This window comes from Entelurus aequoreus, linkage group LG13 (assembly GCF_033978785.1).
Source record: "Entelurus aequoreus isolate RoL-2023_Sb linkage group LG13, RoL_Eaeq_v1.1, whole genome shotgun sequence".
In the NCBI taxonomy this organism is placed as follows: domain Eukaryota; kingdom Metazoa; phylum Chordata; class Actinopteri; order Syngnathiformes; family Syngnathidae; genus Entelurus; species Entelurus aequoreus.
Genome location: NC_084743.1, coordinates 20,748,860 through 20,766,359, shown reverse-complemented (window position 1 = coordinate 20,766,359; position 17,500 = coordinate 20,748,860). Strand labels below are relative to the sequence as shown.

At 34.7% G+C, this 17,500-nt stretch overlaps 1 protein-coding gene across 1 annotated transcript in view; it reads right to left on the bottom strand.

Moving 5' to 3' along the window:
* LOC133663785 (receptor activity-modifying protein 1-like) overlaps nt 1–16,170 on the bottom strand; it is a 17,975-nt gene extending 1,805 nt beyond the window's left edge. Inside the window, exons 1-3 of the mRNA XM_062068492.1 lie at nt 16,072–16,170; nt 11,669–11,714; nt 6,555–6,690 (exon numbers count right to left, since the gene is read on the bottom strand). Of these exons, the coding sequence (XP_061924476.1) occupies nt 6,555–6,690; nt 11,669–11,714; nt 16,072–16,074 (185 nt within the window). The 5' untranslated portion in view covers nt 16,075–16,170. The remainder of the gene's footprint in view (nt 1–6,554; nt 6,691–11,668; nt 11,715–16,071) is intronic.
* Between the last annotated feature and the right edge of the window lie 1,330 nt (nt 16,171–17,500).

Below are 17,500 nucleotides of genomic sequence, written 5' to 3'. Positions count from 1 at the left end.
GTACTGATTAATGCGAAGGGCTACCAGTTTGATACACACTTAAATAAATTGCCAGAAATAGCTCAATTTACCTTTAACTGTATGTTATTATTAATAATTAATGATATTTACACTTAATTGAACGGTTTAAAAGAGGAGAAAACACGAAAAAAATGACAATTAAATTTTGAAACATAGTTTATTATTATCTTCAATTTTGACTCTTTAAAATTCAAAATTCAACCGAAAAAAAGAAGAGAAAAACTAGCTAATTCGAATCTTTTTGAAAAAATTAAAAAAATAATTTATGGAACATCATTAGTAATTTTTCCTGATTAAGATTAATTTTAGAATTTTGATGACATGTTTTAAATAGGTTAAAATCCAATCTACACTTTGTTAGAATATATAACAAATTGGACCAAGCTATATTTCTAACAAAGACAAATCATTATTTCTTCTAGATTTTTCAGAACAAAAATTTTTAAAGAAATTCAAAAGACTTTGAAATAAGATTTACATTTGATTCTACAGATTTCCTAGATTTGCCAGAATAATCTTTTTGAATTTTAATCATAATAAGTTTGAAGAAATATTTCACAAACATTCTTCGTCGAAAAAACAGAAGCTAAAATGAAGAATTAAATTAAAATGTATTTATTATTCTTTACGATAAAAAAATAAAAAAATACTTGAACATTGATTTAAATTGTCAGGAAAGAAGAGGAAATAATTTAAAAGGTAAAAAGGTATATTTGTTTAAAAATCCTAAAATCATTTTTAAGGTTGTATTTTTTCTCTAAAATTGTCTTTCTGAAAGTTATAAGAAGCAAAGTAAAAAAATTAATGAATTTATTTAAACAAGACCAAGTCTTTAAAATATATTCTTGGATTTTCAAATTCTATTTGAGTTTTGTCTCTCTTAGAATTAAAAATGTCGGGCAAAGCGAGACCAGCTTGCTAGTAAATAAATACATTTTTAAAAATAGAGGCAGCTCACTGGTAAGTGCTGCTATTTGAGCTATTTTTAGAACAGGCCAGCGGGCTACTCATCTGGTCCTTACGGGCTACCTGGTGCCCGCGGGCACCGCGTTGGTGACCCCTGTTCTAGATAATCTTACTTATCTCACCATATGAAATATAACGTGCATGTTTGAAATAAACACAAACTCAACTCAACTCAACTCAACTGTATGGATTCTTCAGTCATCACTCCAAGTTTTACAATATAACTAAAACAATTCATACTTACTAAGCCCTCGCATGTGTGATGAATGTGGGAGTGTTTTCATGCATATTTTTACATGATATCGTAATGTAATGAAGCTAGTGTTGTTAGCATTAACTAATATGCTAACACTTTTACTAACTAATATGCTAACACTTTTACAAGTGTCTATCTGAGTAGTATTAACTTATAATGGCATTCTATTTTTATTGTTTACGTTTCACAAATACCTCAATATATTCATTGGAACGTCACCGTGGAGTTATTGTGTCTGTTTAGCTGATTGGAGAGCTAGCTTCCGCAGCTAGTGGGTCCTCGACGATGACTTCTGTTTTGTTTGATCACCCGTTTTACTGCCGTGTTACAGACACCATTTGGAAACAATTAAGGTATGTAAATAAACATTTACAGAATTACAATTCTGCAAATGTTTATTTACATACCTTAATGCATACCTTAACTCCTTAACTGTGTAAATAATTCATTTCGGAAAGGAAATATCTGCGGCTTTTATTTTAACATTTAGTGGCTTATATACCAAAGTCCAGAAAATACGGTATATAGTTAAACTCTATATTGCCTTATCTCTACTATTATCTTCATTTTTAATATCATTCGAATGTTTTTATTGAAATACAAGTCATATTTGCACATCTTACTTCCAAATAAATACATTATGAAAGACGTTTAAAAAAATAAATAAAAGTCTCAGATTTGTTTCGCAGCTGGCGGGTACATGACGCCGACTTATGTTTTGTTTGATGAGCCGTCTTACTGCCGTGTTACAGACACCATTTGGAAACAATTAACTTAGATTTAGACTTAGACAAACTTTATTGGTCAACAAGGGAAATTCTTCCACACAGTAGCTCAGTTACAAAGCATGGAAAGGGTAAGTATGGAAAGAATAATGCAGGTATAAAGTAGACTATACATGTACCATAGTAGCAATACAGTGCAAAAACTGAAATCTAAGTAAGATGAAATATCTCAAATAAGGGTGATATTTGCTTATTTTCTGTCTGATAAGATAATTCTTCTCACTAAGCAGATTTTATGTTAGAGTGTTTTACTTGTTTTAAGTGTTTTGGTCCTAAATGATCTCAGTAAGATATTAGACTTAGACTTAGACAAACTTTAATGATCCATAAGGGAAATTGTTCAACACAGTAGCTCAGTTACAATGATGGAAAGTGTAAGGATGGAAAGGACAATGCAGGTAGAAATAGACTAATATAGTGATAAAAAATCCAACATATATATGAATATATACATAATATGTGTACAGAATAATATATATACAGATATATTATATTATGTCTATAACATATATACAATATATACCAATATATGATAATAATAATAATAATAATATATTACAGCTTGTTGCTGAGATGTTATGACCTATATTGAGTAAAACATGCTTGACACTAGAATATCAACTGTTGCAAAGCTGTGTCATCAACACTCACAAGTATACAACTACTTTTTTAAAGTAATAAGTTCTTATTTCAAGCATGAAAAAAAAAATCATGACTTTGACACAATTGTGTCTCATAATTAAAACAGATGACAGCCAAATGGACTTTGCTGTTTTATTTTCAATGAAACAATAGACAATACGTACTCATATAGTAGTACAGTTGTTATTAGTGAGAATATACTTATTTTAAGGCATTTTTGGGTTTCATTGAGGTTAGCTAATTTTACTTGTTTTGGAAAGTCTTGACAAGCCAAATTTTCTTGTTCTATTGGCAGATAATTGTGCTTAGTTCAAATAAAATACCCCTAATTTTGGTATTTTTTTTCTTCTTGTTTTTGAACACTGACTTTTTGCAGTGTATAAAATATAACATATATGTAATATCTAGATATTATATATATATTATATAATATATACTGATATATTATAATATTATATTATATTATATTTATATTTAAGGTGTGTAAATAAACATTTACAGACTCTTTCTGTGTAAATAACTCATTTCACATCATATATATCTGCTTATAGTGCGGTGTGGCTATTATATGAAAAAAAAATGTTCTTCTAAAATTTAGTGGGTGTGATTTATATACCAGTGCGCTCTATAGTCCGGAAAATACGCTATGTTATGCAGAAGCAAAAATCCACACTTAAAATGAAAGCTTTATCAAAACAGAAAACCAGCAAGACAGAAACGTGACTGCCCAAACATCCGACCTTCGTCATGCAGTCTTTTTTAAACACATAGTTTTGATTTGTCCTCTGGGTGGAGACGCGGCGTGATAGTCAGTGATGTAAACATCCACAAGAAGCAACTGATCTACAAGATGGTTTGCTTTTATGATGGACACTCCACCCCAACACACAATTTCAGCCTTCTGCGAGCCTGGACCCAAATTATGTCATCTGCAAAATATGGATAATTACATCAGGAGCTGAGAAGCATCCACTTAGACATCTGCGTGCAACACACACACACGCACACACTCACACACACATACTGGTTATCATTTGGAATGGGGACCAAGTTTTTGATCATCACTTGTGGGGACCACCCTTTCTACAGGTTGTGGAGGCATAAAAAAAATGAGGTAAAATGGCCACTGCCCAGTTAGCTCATACACGTCTTTAAATCTCTGGATTGATGAAGTCATGTGATGATCATTCTTACTGGGGACCCTGGGGGAAAAAAGAGTTAATATGGCTCATGGGGACCAAATTTAAATAATTTTGCATAATTCACACACATTTGTACGTGACTACTGAGGACCATTTAAAAAAAAAAAAGTTCAAATTAAATATGACATGATCCTCAGAATACAGCACTACAGCTGTCCTCTTATAGCCGGGGTCAGCAACCCGCGGCTCTAGAGCCACATGTGGCTCAAGAGCAGCACCCAATTTACTGTTTTAATTGTTTTTTCCCTTTAAAATAGTTATTAATCATATTTATTTTTATATTGTTTTTATATTGGTTCTATATTTATTTATTTTTTGTTTTTATTCAGTCTTTGGTGGAGCTAAGGATAATATTTGATTATTGTTTTTAATATTATTTTTAATTTTGTTTTTCTTCTTGTTATGGGACATCCTCAGCTGTTGCCATTTCTAATATAAAGTAGTATAAAGTTCTTACTTATATCTGTCGGTAAACTCGCATTGACAGCGCTAAAACATACCGGTGTAGTGAGTTTACATTATTCACCCAAGGAACTTTAGTTATTAGAGAGTTCCGGTCGGACGGTTTTTCACGGGACACATTTCCGGCATTGTTGTTGTTTCCGGATGAGGAGATGCTGCTCCGTTATTGATTGAAGTAAAGTCTGAATGTCATTAAAACAGTTAGCGCCATCTTTTGACACTTCTTCCACTCCCGTCCTTGCACGCTACACCGCTACAACAAAGATGACGGGGAGAAGACGCTGCCGAAGGTGAGCCACGTAAATAAGACCGCCCACAAAACGGCGCATCCTGAAGCGACTGTCAGAAAGCGGCTTGAAGATGATCTGTAAATGTTAGAATAATTATGTATATATTATCACACAACTCCTGTGCTTAAGGGCCGTTGCTAAAGTTATTATCAATTGTGCTGAAGTGGTATTTTTCTTTGTCTGTGCAAAGCTGGCAATCCAAAAGATTGCAAACCGGTCTCGTATCAGTGTTCGTTTTCCAGAATCGGGCCTGCTGACTGCCAAGGCCGAACATCGAGTACCGTGACGCAGACAGAGCAGAGACAAGGCGATATCACGACTTTCAGCACATTTGTATAATCATATATTGTGTCTAACTGGAGCTGTCGAGATTACCCCTTTTCCTCAGCGACAGCTTCAGTGATGTAACAGGGACCTCCCAAATAAATAGAGGAAGCACGCGGGCTGGACTTTTAGAACGTAGTTTGGATCTGTAACTAGGGTACAGCCCAAAAAACGTGTCTTTTCAATTGAGCCAAATGTAACTCTTGTCTCTGCATGATTCCTTGCTTCTCGTCTGTTTCATAGATGTCATCAGTGTTTGAACCTGACAGTAAAACATAACATTTTGACCAAAGAACCACCATTCCATGTTATGTAGACCAGTGTTTTTCAACCTTTTTTGAGCCAAGGCACGTTTTTTTGCGTTGAAAAAATACAGAGGCACACCACCAGCACAAATCATTAAAAAAACGAAACTCAATTTGACGGTAAGAAATTGATGTCGCAATTGTTGGATATGAATTGAAACCATAACCAAGCATGCATCAATATAGCTCTTGTCTCAAAGTAGGTGTACTGTCACCACCTGTCACATCACACCCTGACTTATTTTGACTTTTTTGCTGTTTTCCTGTGTGTAGTGTTTTAGTTATTGTCTTGCGCTCCTATTTTGGTGGCTTTTCTCTTCTTTTGGTATTTTCCTGTAGCAGTTTTATGTCTTCCTTTGAGCGATATTTCCCGCACCTACTTTGTTTTACCAAACAAGAATATTTCAGTTGTTTTTATTCTTCTTTGTGGGGGCATTGTTGACTGCCATGTCATGTTCGGATGTACATTGTGGACGCCGACTTTGCTCCACAGTAAGTCTTTGCTGTCGTCCAGCATTCTCTTTTTGTTTACTGTGTAGCCAGTTCAGTTGTAGTTTCGTTCTGCATAGCCTTCCCTAAGCTTCAATACCTTTTCTTAGGAGCGCTCACCTTTTGTTTATTTTTGGTTTAAGCATTAGACACCTTTTTACCTGCACACTGCCTCCCGCTGTTTCCGACATCTACAAAGCAATTAGCTACCTGATGCCACCTACTGATATGAAAGAGTATTACATGGTTACTCTGCCGAGCTCTAGACAGCACCGACACTCAACAACAACACATCATTTGCAGACTATAATTACTGGTTTGCAAAAAATATTTTTAACCCAAATAGGTGAAATTAGATCATCTCCCACGGCACACCAGACTGTATCTCACGGCCGCGGCACAGTGGTTGAAAAACACTGATGTAGACCACAAGGAAGGGTTTTACATTTAGAAAAAATAATAATAATATGACTCCTTTAATGCGCCCTATAATCCGGTGCGCCTTTTGTATGAAAATAGACCTGCCTAGACCCGCTCATCGGCAGTGCGCCTTATAATCCGGTGCGCCCTATGGTCTGGAAAATGTGGTACTTCCCCGGTAGGCTAAGGTATGGCATGTTACAGACAGTGTATTTTGTTAAATTTGTAAATAAACACAAACGCCTCTGTAAATATTTCATGTTTAAATGTGTACGCCTGCGGATAAAAAATTAAATGAATGGGTGCCGTTTTTATTTAAGTTTGCTCTATATAACGGTAAACATTTCCCGATTGTAACTCGTGTATAATAAGTTGGAAAGAAAATTCCTCACCGTTTTACAGCTGGCCATGTGCATCTTTCATGGTGTCCACTTGTCTCCATGCTCTTGTTAAAAACTGAGCTGCAGATGTGAACGTTACTTTGGAACATATGCTTGTCGCATGGGTAGATACTTTTCACAGACAGCCCTGGAGACCACAAACACATTGAAGGCACTGAAACAGATTTCTGGAAATTATTTTGCTCTTTTAATCTTTTTTTTTTACACTTATCTGTCATGATCCACTTTTTGTACACTGTGTGCTTCCAAAACTCTAGGGGAGGATTTTGCTCATTTCAGGTGTGTGAGTGTGTCTATCGCGCAAATGTCAAAGTCAAGGCCCGGGGGCCAGATGTGGCCCGCCACTTCATTGTGTTTGGCCCTCGAAAGCCTGGAAATAAAATGTATCAATAAAGTACTGTGACTTTTTCTTACTAAATGTATTCTTTCTTTCTATTTGGGGAGGGAAAAAAAATGTAATCGCAAAGTATGTTGACTTAAATATTGTCTAATTATGCAAAAATATATCATCAAACAATCAAAACATTTTTTTAAATAGAAATAAATACCAATAATAATGATTTCAAAGCAAGTTATCCGTCAAATTGTGCAATGTAAAAGCAGCAATAGATTTCATGTTAAAATTCTACAATTTACTGTGGTTTTTACAGTATTTTTTCTCTAAATGAAAAAAACATTACTTTTTTTTAATACGGTAATAAACTGTGGTGCCATTTTAGTATTCACAGTAATACACGGAAAAATGTACAGTTGTTAATTTGCGGTAAAAAACAAAACAAAACAAAAAAACAGACTAACTGGCAGCTCAGGTGCCAAAATTTGAATATAAAATTGCATTTTTTTTTTATTTACAGTAAAAAAACAAATGTAAATTTTACAGTAAAATTCTGGCAACTGAGCTGCCTATTTTTGCATTCACACCGAGAAATCTACAGTTGTTGATTTGCGGTAAAAAAATAAAAAAAATAAAAACAGACTAACTGGCAGCTCAAGTGCCAAAATTTGACTGTAAAATTGCATTTTTTTTAATTTACAGTAAAACAAATTTTAAATTCTACAGTAAAATGCTGGCAACTGAACTGCCTTTTTTGGCATTCACACCGAAAAATCTACACTTGTTGATTTGCGGTAAATTAAAAAAAAACAGACTAGCTGGCATATCAAGTGCCAAAATTTGACTGTAAAATTGCATTATTTTTTTTATTTACAATAAAAACACAAATGTACATTTTACAGTAAAATTCTGGCAACTGAGCTGCTTTTTTTTGGCATTTACAATGAAAAATCTACAGTTGTTGATTTGCAGTAAATTAAAAAAAACAGACTAGCTGGCATATCAAGTGCCAAAATTTGACTGTAAAATTGCATTATTTTTTTTATTTACAATAAAAACACAAATGTGAATTTTACAGTAAAATTCTGGCAACTGAGCTGCCTATTTTTGCATTCACACCGAAAAATCTGCAGTTGTTGATTTGCGGTAAAAAATAAAAAAATAAAAACAACAGACTAACTGGCAGCTCAAGTGCCAAAATTTGACTGTAAAATTGCATTTTTTTTTTATTTACAGTAAAAACACAAATGCAAATTCTACAGTAAAACTCTGGCAACTGAGCTGCCTTTTTTGGCATTCACACCGAAAAATCTACAGTTGTTGATTTGCGGTAAATTAAAAAAAACAGACTAGCTGGCATATCAAGTGCCAAAATTTGACTGTAAAATTGCATTATTTTTTTTATTTACAATAAAAACACAAATGTAAATTTTACAGTAAAATTCTGGCAACTGAGCTGCTTTTTTGGCATTTACAATGAAAAATCTACAGTTGTTGATTTGCAGTAAATTAAAAAAAAACAGACTAGCTGGCATATCAAGTGCCAAAATTTGACTGTAAAATTGCATTATTTTTTTTATTTACAATAAAAACACAAATGTAAATTTTACAGTAAAATTCTGGCAACTGAGCTGCCTTTTTTGGCATTTACAATGAAAAATCTACAGTTGTTGATTTGCAGTAAAAAATAAAAAAACAGACTAACTGGCAGCTCAAGTGCCAAAATTTGACTGTAAAATTGCATTCTTTTTTTTATTTACAATAAAAACACAAATGTAAATTTTACAGTAAAATTCTGGCAACTGAGCTGCTTTTTTTGGCATTTACAATGAAAAATCTACAGTTGTTGATTTGCAGTAAAAAATAAAAAAATAAAAAAACAGACTAACTGGCAGCTCAAGTGCCAAAATTTGACTGTAAAATTCCATTATTTTTTTATTTACAGTAAAAAAAATAATGTAAATTTTACAGTAAAATTCTGGCAACTGAGCTGCCTTTTTTGGCATTCACACCGAAAAATCTACAGTTGTTGATTTGCGGTAAATAAAAAAAAACAGACTAACTGGCAGCTCAAGTGCCAAAATTTGACTGTAAAATTGCATTATTATTTTTTATTTGCCGTAAAAAAAAAAAAGTCAATTCGACAGTAAAATTCTGGCAACTGAGCTGCTTTTTTTGGCATTCACACCGAAAAACCCCCAGTTGTTGATTTGTGGTAAAACATTTTTTATAAAAAAAACAGACTAACTGGCAGCTCAAGTGCCAAAATTTAACTGTAAAATTGCATTATTTTTTTTATTTACAGTAAAATAACAAATGTAAATTTTACAGCAAAATTCTGGGAACTGAGCTGCCTTTTATGGCATTTACAGTAATACACCGAAAAATCTACGGTTGTTGATTTGCGGTAAAAAAAGAAAATAAAAACATAAAAAACAACAGACAAACTGGCAGCTCAGGTGCCCAAATTTTACTGTAAAATTTAATTTTTTTTATTTACAGTAAAAAAAAACAAATATAAATGTAATTTTTTTACCGTAAAAACAGCAGTACTGTTTTTCCTTTTACAGTAATATACACTACATTTTGAGGTGAAATTATTGCAACTTCACTTATTTTAGTTTTTAAAAAATCTACTAATAAAATGCATTAAAAAAATGTGTAATAATAGTATTCACTGTTAGAAGCGACCCTCTGGGGCCAAACATAACTGCGATGTGGCCCTCAGTGAAAACAACTTTGACACCTCTGGTCTATCGGGAAGGGATTGCTAAAACTCTCTTACTGGTGGAATTAGACAGGCTAAATGGAAAACTTAGCTTGTAAATGTGCACAATAATGTTTAAATGTTTGTTAAAATAACGAATAAAATGTATGAATGAAAATAAAAATAACTGACCACTCCAGTAGCGTGTATAATACTGTTCATCCTACTTGGAATGTAAATATATCAAGTTGATTAAGGAGATTGTGCGTGATGGATTGCTGTCACTATTTAAAACAACATCTTTGTAAATGTCTTGAGTTAAGTCGGGTTTGGAAAATTACTTTAAAAAAGTAATCATACGTATTTGTTACTTTGCCAAACTAGTAATTAAATTACGAGCAGAATTACCGTAATTCATGTAATAAATTACTAGCGCAAGTAATTATTGCGTTAATTTGCAAAAGAAAAACATTCAATATCTTAAGAGATAGTTCATGAGACCAGTGTGTGCGCCTTTAAAGGGCGGTGCCTGTTTCTAAGTGATCTGTGACATCAGTGCCCGGTCAGAGCAGCATGAGCTCAGCTGTTTAACAGCTCAGATTGTTTTAATCTTTGCACTGGATTGTGTTAGCACCAGTGAATAAAGAGATTAAATGTGCTCCAATGGCTGTAGTCTCCTTGTCCACAAACAGGGTGTTGTGGGATTGCAAGCTGGTCACTTCAATCATTGATTTGTTGTTCATTATTCCCTCAAAGTAGTAGATAGATAGATAGTACTTTATTGATTCCTTCAGGAGTTTTTATGTTTTTAGCATAGCTCTGTCGAGGTTCCGTGGCTAAGTTAGCTTCAATGGCATCGTTAGCAACAGCATTGCTAAGCTTCGCCAAGCTGGAAAGCATTAACCGTGTATTTACATGTCCAGAGTTTGGTAGTATTGTTGATCTTCTGTCTATCCTTCCAGTCAGGGGCGTATTTGTTTTGTTTCTATCTGCAGTTAAGCCCGATGCTATCACGTTAGCTCAGTAGTTAAAGTGCTTCACCGATGTATTGTCGTGGAGATAAAAGTCACTGTGAATGTCCATTTCGCGTTCTCGACTCTCATTTTCAAGAGGATATAGTATCCGAGGTGGTTTTAAATACAAATCCGTGATCCACAATAGAAAAATGAGAAAGTGTGGAATCCAATGAACCCTTGTACCTAAGTTACGGTCAGAGTGAAAAAAGATATGTCCTGCACTGCACGCTAGTCCTTCACTTTCACGTTCCTCATCCACGAATCTTTCATCCTCGCTCAAATTAATGGGGTAATCGTCGCTTTCTCGGTCCGAATCTCTCTCGCTGCATTGAAAACAATAGGAAAATGTGAGCAGTCCTTCCTCCGGTGACGTCACGCTACTTCCGGTAGGGGCAAGGCTTTTTTTTTTATCAGAGAACAAAAGTTGCGAACTTTATCGTCGTTGTTCTCTACTAAATCCTTTCAGCAAAAATATGGCAATATCGCGAAATGATCAAGTATGACACATAGAATGGATCTGCTATCCCCGTTTAAATAAAAAAAAATCATTTCAGTAGGCCTTTAATATAGGGTCACCAAAGGTTGCATCCTAAAAAGTTGACTGTGGGGATTATTTTGTAAAAAAGAAATGCTAAAAACAGATATGACATATTTAAAGACAAAGCTTAGTGTCAGCTTTGTGTTACAGGTGACAAAGTGTACTATTTTAGTTATTACAGGGGTAATCAGTCAATCAATGTTTATTTATATCGCCCTAAATCACAAGTGTCTCAAAGGGCTGCACAAGCCACAACGACATCCTCGGTTCAGAGCCCACATAATGTATGTAATAAAATGTAAGCAAAAAAACGTAATGTATTGAGAATACGATGAAACGTTGATACTCATAACTAATAATACACGGGCCTTGAGTTTGACACCTGTGGTCTAATGTGTATATTTTTGGTATGCACACATTAGGGAAATACTGAAACATGCTCACAACTCCTCCAGAGTGGATGTATTTATTGTGGATGTATATTTGTGTTGGTGCATCACATCATCTTACCTGTGCAGAAGAAGACAAATGCCAGCAGCGAGTAAGTAAACATCATCTGTTGACATAAGCAAACATGGTTTTGGGGGGGATAGACCAAACCTTTTTTATACACTAAAATTGCTTAGCCATTGGAACATTACTACTCGGTCCACAAATCTTTGGGCACCAAACAATGCCATTTGATTCTTGGGGGTAACAATTTCGATACAGAATCGATTATTGATTAAAAAACGTGTTTTGTCCTGTCCAGCTACTAAGGCAAATCATATAGTTGATGTAGATGCCCATATTTGCTGTGCATATTTAATTTGCAAAAGAGAAGTGGGGGATACTTCGCTTGTTGCCTTATTTGTATTTGACTTTATTAAATAGATTTATAAATTATTATTTGGTGCAGCCGGACCGGAGCAGGAGGGGATAGAAAGAGAGAAAAAGGAGGACAGAGAGGCCAATTGTGGGGACAACTACAACAAACACAACAATAATGATAACATCCTCAGCAAATAGGATATGTGCAAATATGATGGTAAAAGGGATAGCAAAGAAGCAGTTATTGAAGTAAATATTAATAACACAGAAATTACACTACACATGGAGCAATACAAATACCAAGAGAAATAGCACTATTGTCACTTTTTTAAAAACACTGGGTGCCAAGTTTATGATAAGCTACATTCCTAAATAAACTAGATTAAACAGCTCGGATACATTTCTGAATGAAAATGAAAGTAAACTGGTTTTGTTTGATAAAATTATACACAAATATTTGGACGGAACAGATTTGTGCAAAAAAATTAAAAAAATAAAAATAAATACAATTATGCATATACAGTACAGTCCAAAAATGTGGACACACCTTCTCCTCATTCAATGTGTTTTCTTTATTTTCATGACTATTTACATTGTAGATTGTCACGGAAGGCATCAAAACAATGACTGAACACATGTGGAGTTATTTACTCAACAAAAATAAAGGGGAAATAACTGAAAACACGTTTCATATTCTAGTTTCTTCAAAATAGCCACATTTTGCTCTGATTACTGCTTTGCACACTCTTGGCATTCTCTCGATGAGCTTCAAGAGGTAGTCACCTGGAATGGTTTTCCAACAGTCTTGAAGGAGTTAGCTCATCGAGAGAATGCCAAGAGTGTGCAAAACAGTAATCGGAGCAAAGGGTGGCTATTTTGAACAAACTAGAATATAAAACATGTTTTCAGTCATTTCACCTTTTTTTGTTAAGTTCATAACTCCACATGTGTTCATTCATAGTTTTGATGCCTTCAGTGACAATCTACAATGTAATTCGAATCGCGATTCTCACATTGTGCGATTCAGACTCGATTCTCATTTTTAAAAAATCATTTATATATATATATATATATATATATATATATATATATATATATATATATATATATATATATATATATATATATATATATATATATATATATATATGTCTTAATTAGATTATCCAAAAAATAGTGCTCGATACCGTGGTAGAGCGTAATATGTATGTGTGGGAAAAAAATCACAAGACTATTTCATCTCTACAGGCCTGTTTCATGAGGGATTTCCTCGATCCTCAGGAGATTTCTCCTGAGGATCGAGGAAATCCCTCATGAAACAGGCCTGTAGAGATGAAATAGTCTTGTGATTTTTTTCCCACACATACATATATATATATATATATATATATATATATATATATATATATATATATATATATATATATATATATATATATATATATATATATATATATATATATATATATATATATATATTTTTTTTATTTTTATTTTTTTTAATTAATCAATCCAACAAAACAATACACAGCAATACCATAACAATGCAATCCAATTCCAAAACCAAACCCGACCCAGCAACACTCAGAACTGCAATAAACAGAGCAATTGAGAAGAGACACAAACACGACACAGAACAAACCAAAAGTAGTGAAACAAAAATGAATATTATCAACAACAGTATCAGTATTAGTTACAATTTCAACATAGCAGTGATTAAAAATCCCTCATCGACATTATCATTAGACATTTAGTTTGAGATGCGATGAAAGTGTAGGCCACTGTGACACTATTGTTCATTTTTTGTATTATTTTTTTTAATTAATGTTTGTAATGATAATATCAATGAGGGATTTTTAATCACTGCTATGTTGAAATTGTTACTAATATTGATACTGTTGTTGATAATATTCATTTTTGTCTCACTACTTTTAGATTGTTCCGTGTCATGTTTGTGTGTCCTCAATTGCTCTCAATTGCTCTGTTTACTGCTATTCTGAATGTTGCTGGGTCGGGTTTTGTTTTGAAATTGTATTGCATTATTATGGTAATTTTGTGTATTGTTTTCATTAAAAAAAAAAAAAAAAAATTGAAAAGAATAAAACAAAAAAAAACGTTTTTGAATCGAGAATCGTGTTGAATTGAAAAAAAAAAAAAATCAATTCTGAATCGAATCGTGACCCCAAGAATCGATTTTGAATCGAATCGTGGGACACCCAAAGATTCACAGCCCTAATATATATATATATATATATATATATATATATATATATATATATATATATATATATATATATAGTCAAGGTTTCTCTGGTCTATCTGTTATACAGTGCTCAATACCGGGGTAGAGCGGAATATACGTTAGTTAGGTCAGAAAAAAACACAGAGGCTATTTCATCCCTACAAGCCTGTTTCGCAGGTTTCCAGGTTTCAGGGGATTTCAGGGAAGCCTGCGAAACAGGCTTGTAGGAATGAAATAGCCTGTGTTTTTTCCTGATCTAACGTATACCGTATTTTTCGGATTATAAATCGCTCCGGAGTATAAATCGCACCGGCCGAAAATGCATAATAAAGAAGGAAAAAAACTTATATAAGTCGCATTTTTTGGGGACATTTTTCGCCAGTCCTTTACAAGTTTCTCGCTTACTCCAAACTTTCTTTCTGCTGCTCGATGGCCGTTTTCTGCTGCATATTTCACTACTTCCAGCTTGTAACCTGCAGTACAGGATTTCCTTATTCGGTGCCATTTTTGTTCAGCCCTTCTCAGTTTTTATAAGTTACCACCAATGTTGAAATGATCAATTTTCCTAGGTACGGAAGTAGTAGCAGGCAGCATCTTTTTTTGCACAATGCACTTCTGCCATGACCCGCCCCCGCCGAATTTGTATTGGTTGACGTGTGTGTGACGATTGCTGATATACGCCTAGTCTCTTATGTGAATGAGATAAATAATATTATTTGATATTTTACGGTCATGTGTTAATAATTTCACATATAAGTCGCTCCAGAGTATAAATCGCAACCCCAGCCAAACTATGAAAAAAACTGCGATTTATAATCCGAAAAATACGGTATATAAATTTTGGATTACATTTATAAAATATATGTTTATATATACAGTGTTTCCCACACATTCATTTTTATAGTAGATGCCTATATCGGCTGTTCAGATTTACTTTACAAAAGAGAAGTGTAGGATACTTCTCTTGTTGCCTTATTTGTATTTGACCACTACTGTTTTCTGTTTATTTGTTACTGACTGTGGCAGGACACCTCTGCCTCTGTTTCACTTTATGTTGCTGGTAAATAATATGATTGTAGTAGTAGGCTAAAGTTAAATTATTTAGTATGCACTAATTAAAGGGGCAGAGCTTTAAGAGACATTTTAGCTTTTATATTTTATAAGATATATTTTTTGTAAGAACCACAATTAATAAATATATTTCAGTGAATAACTTATTGTTCAAATCTGTATATAAATATGTACATAAAGTGTTGTAATTCTATTGTAAAATGGATGGATGGATGGATGGACGTTTAAAACAAAACTATTATTATTAATTAGTAAGTATACAATTTTTGAGCCTTTTTAGAGAAAATCATATCATTGTAGTAAATTATGCAAATTACTCGATGATGTCATGGTGACCAAGCCCATAACCACGCCCCCACCACCACAGGTATCTTGGCAGTTTATGGGAAACACTGATATATATATATTTTTATTTTTTATTTTAATTATCACTGCATTTATCAAAAAATGTATATTCTGCGGTAGCATCTGTGTGACAATATTAAAATCGTGGCCACCTGCTTCCTGACAATTCCCCAGAACTAATGAATACATGTTTTTAAACGCAGACTGTGAAAACATATGTTGGCACAGAACGCTTCAAGTGTGCACACATGTGCCGTTAAAACTGTGAGCGGATGCACCGTCCCCCGGTGACGGTCGGTTGTTCCGACGCTGCAAAGTCAAAAAGGTAGAATACCAAAACGACTGAACGGATAGGTATGCGCAACATACTTAAATGCATCTTCAATTTCTTCAAAAAAAACCTAACATGAATAAAATGTTCAAGTAAATAAATAAACAAACATACCATTTTTGCTGATGGTTCTCGGCGGTAACGTCCCCTGTGGATGAAGAGTACAGTAATGCTTGATACAGTCACAGATGGACAAGCAGTCACAGCCTCTGTGGTGATCCCGCCTCATTTCGTATTTTGTATCGCTGCAACTCTAATCTCAGCGGATTGCGCAACAGCAACGGGACAGCCTGCTTCCTTTCCCAGACCACTCCTGGCCGTTCCCATGCTACCCAAAGTCATGTTCCATATGCGGCCCCCCGGAGACGCCTGAACCGAGAGGCCGCTGTGTCAACAAGCCGACATGATCCCAGTGTTTACGCCGGGGGTGTCCAAACTTTTTCCACTGACGGCCGCACGCTGAAAAATGAAAGCATGCGAGGGCCGTTTTCATTTTCAAAACCAATACAATGTAAAACTATTATTTTTAACCTTAAAAGACTACTGAAATGCGATTTTCTTATTTAAACGGGGATAGCAGGTTCATTCTATATGTCATACTTGATAATTTCGCGATATTGCCATATTTTTGCTGAAAGGATTTAGTAGAGAAAATCGACGATAAAGTTCGCAACTTTTGGTCGCTGATAAAAAAGCCTTGCCTGTACCGGAAGTAGCGTGACGTCACAGGTTGTGGAGCTCCTCACATCTGCAAATTGTTTACAATCATGGCCACCAGCAGCGAGAGCGATTCGAACTGAGAAAGCGACGATTACCCCATTAATTTGAGCGAGGATGAAAGATTCGTGGATGAGGAAAGTGAGAGTGAAGGACTAGAGGGCAGTGGAAGCGATTCAGATAGGGAAGATGCTGTGAGAGGCAGGTGGGACCTGATATTCAGCTGGGAATGACTAAAACAGTAAATAAACACAATATTAGCCACAACACAACCAGGCTTATATTTAATATGCCACAAATTAATCCCGCATAACAAACACCTCCCCCCTCCCGTCCATATAACCCGCCAATACAACTCAAACACCCGCACAACACACTCAATCCCACAGCCCAAAGTACCGTTCACCTCCGCAAAGTTCATACATCACATATATTTCCCCAAAGTCCCCAAAGTTACGTACGCGACATGCACATAGCGGCACGCACGTACGGGCAAGCGATCAAATGTTTGGAAGCCGCAGCTGCGTACTCACGGTAGCGCGTATCCAACTCAAAGTCCTCCTGGTAAGAGTCTCTGTTGTCCCAGTTCTCCACAGGCCAATGGTAAAGCTTGAATGTCATCGTTCGGGAATGTAAACAATGAAACACCGGCTAAGTGTTTGTGTTGCTGCAGCCGGCCGCTAACACACCGCTTCCCACCTACAGCTTTCTTCTTTGTTGTCTTCATTGTTCATTAAACAAATTGTAAAAGATTCACCAACACAGATGTCCAGAATACTGTGGAATTTTGCGATGAAAACAGACGACTTAATAGCTGGCCACAATG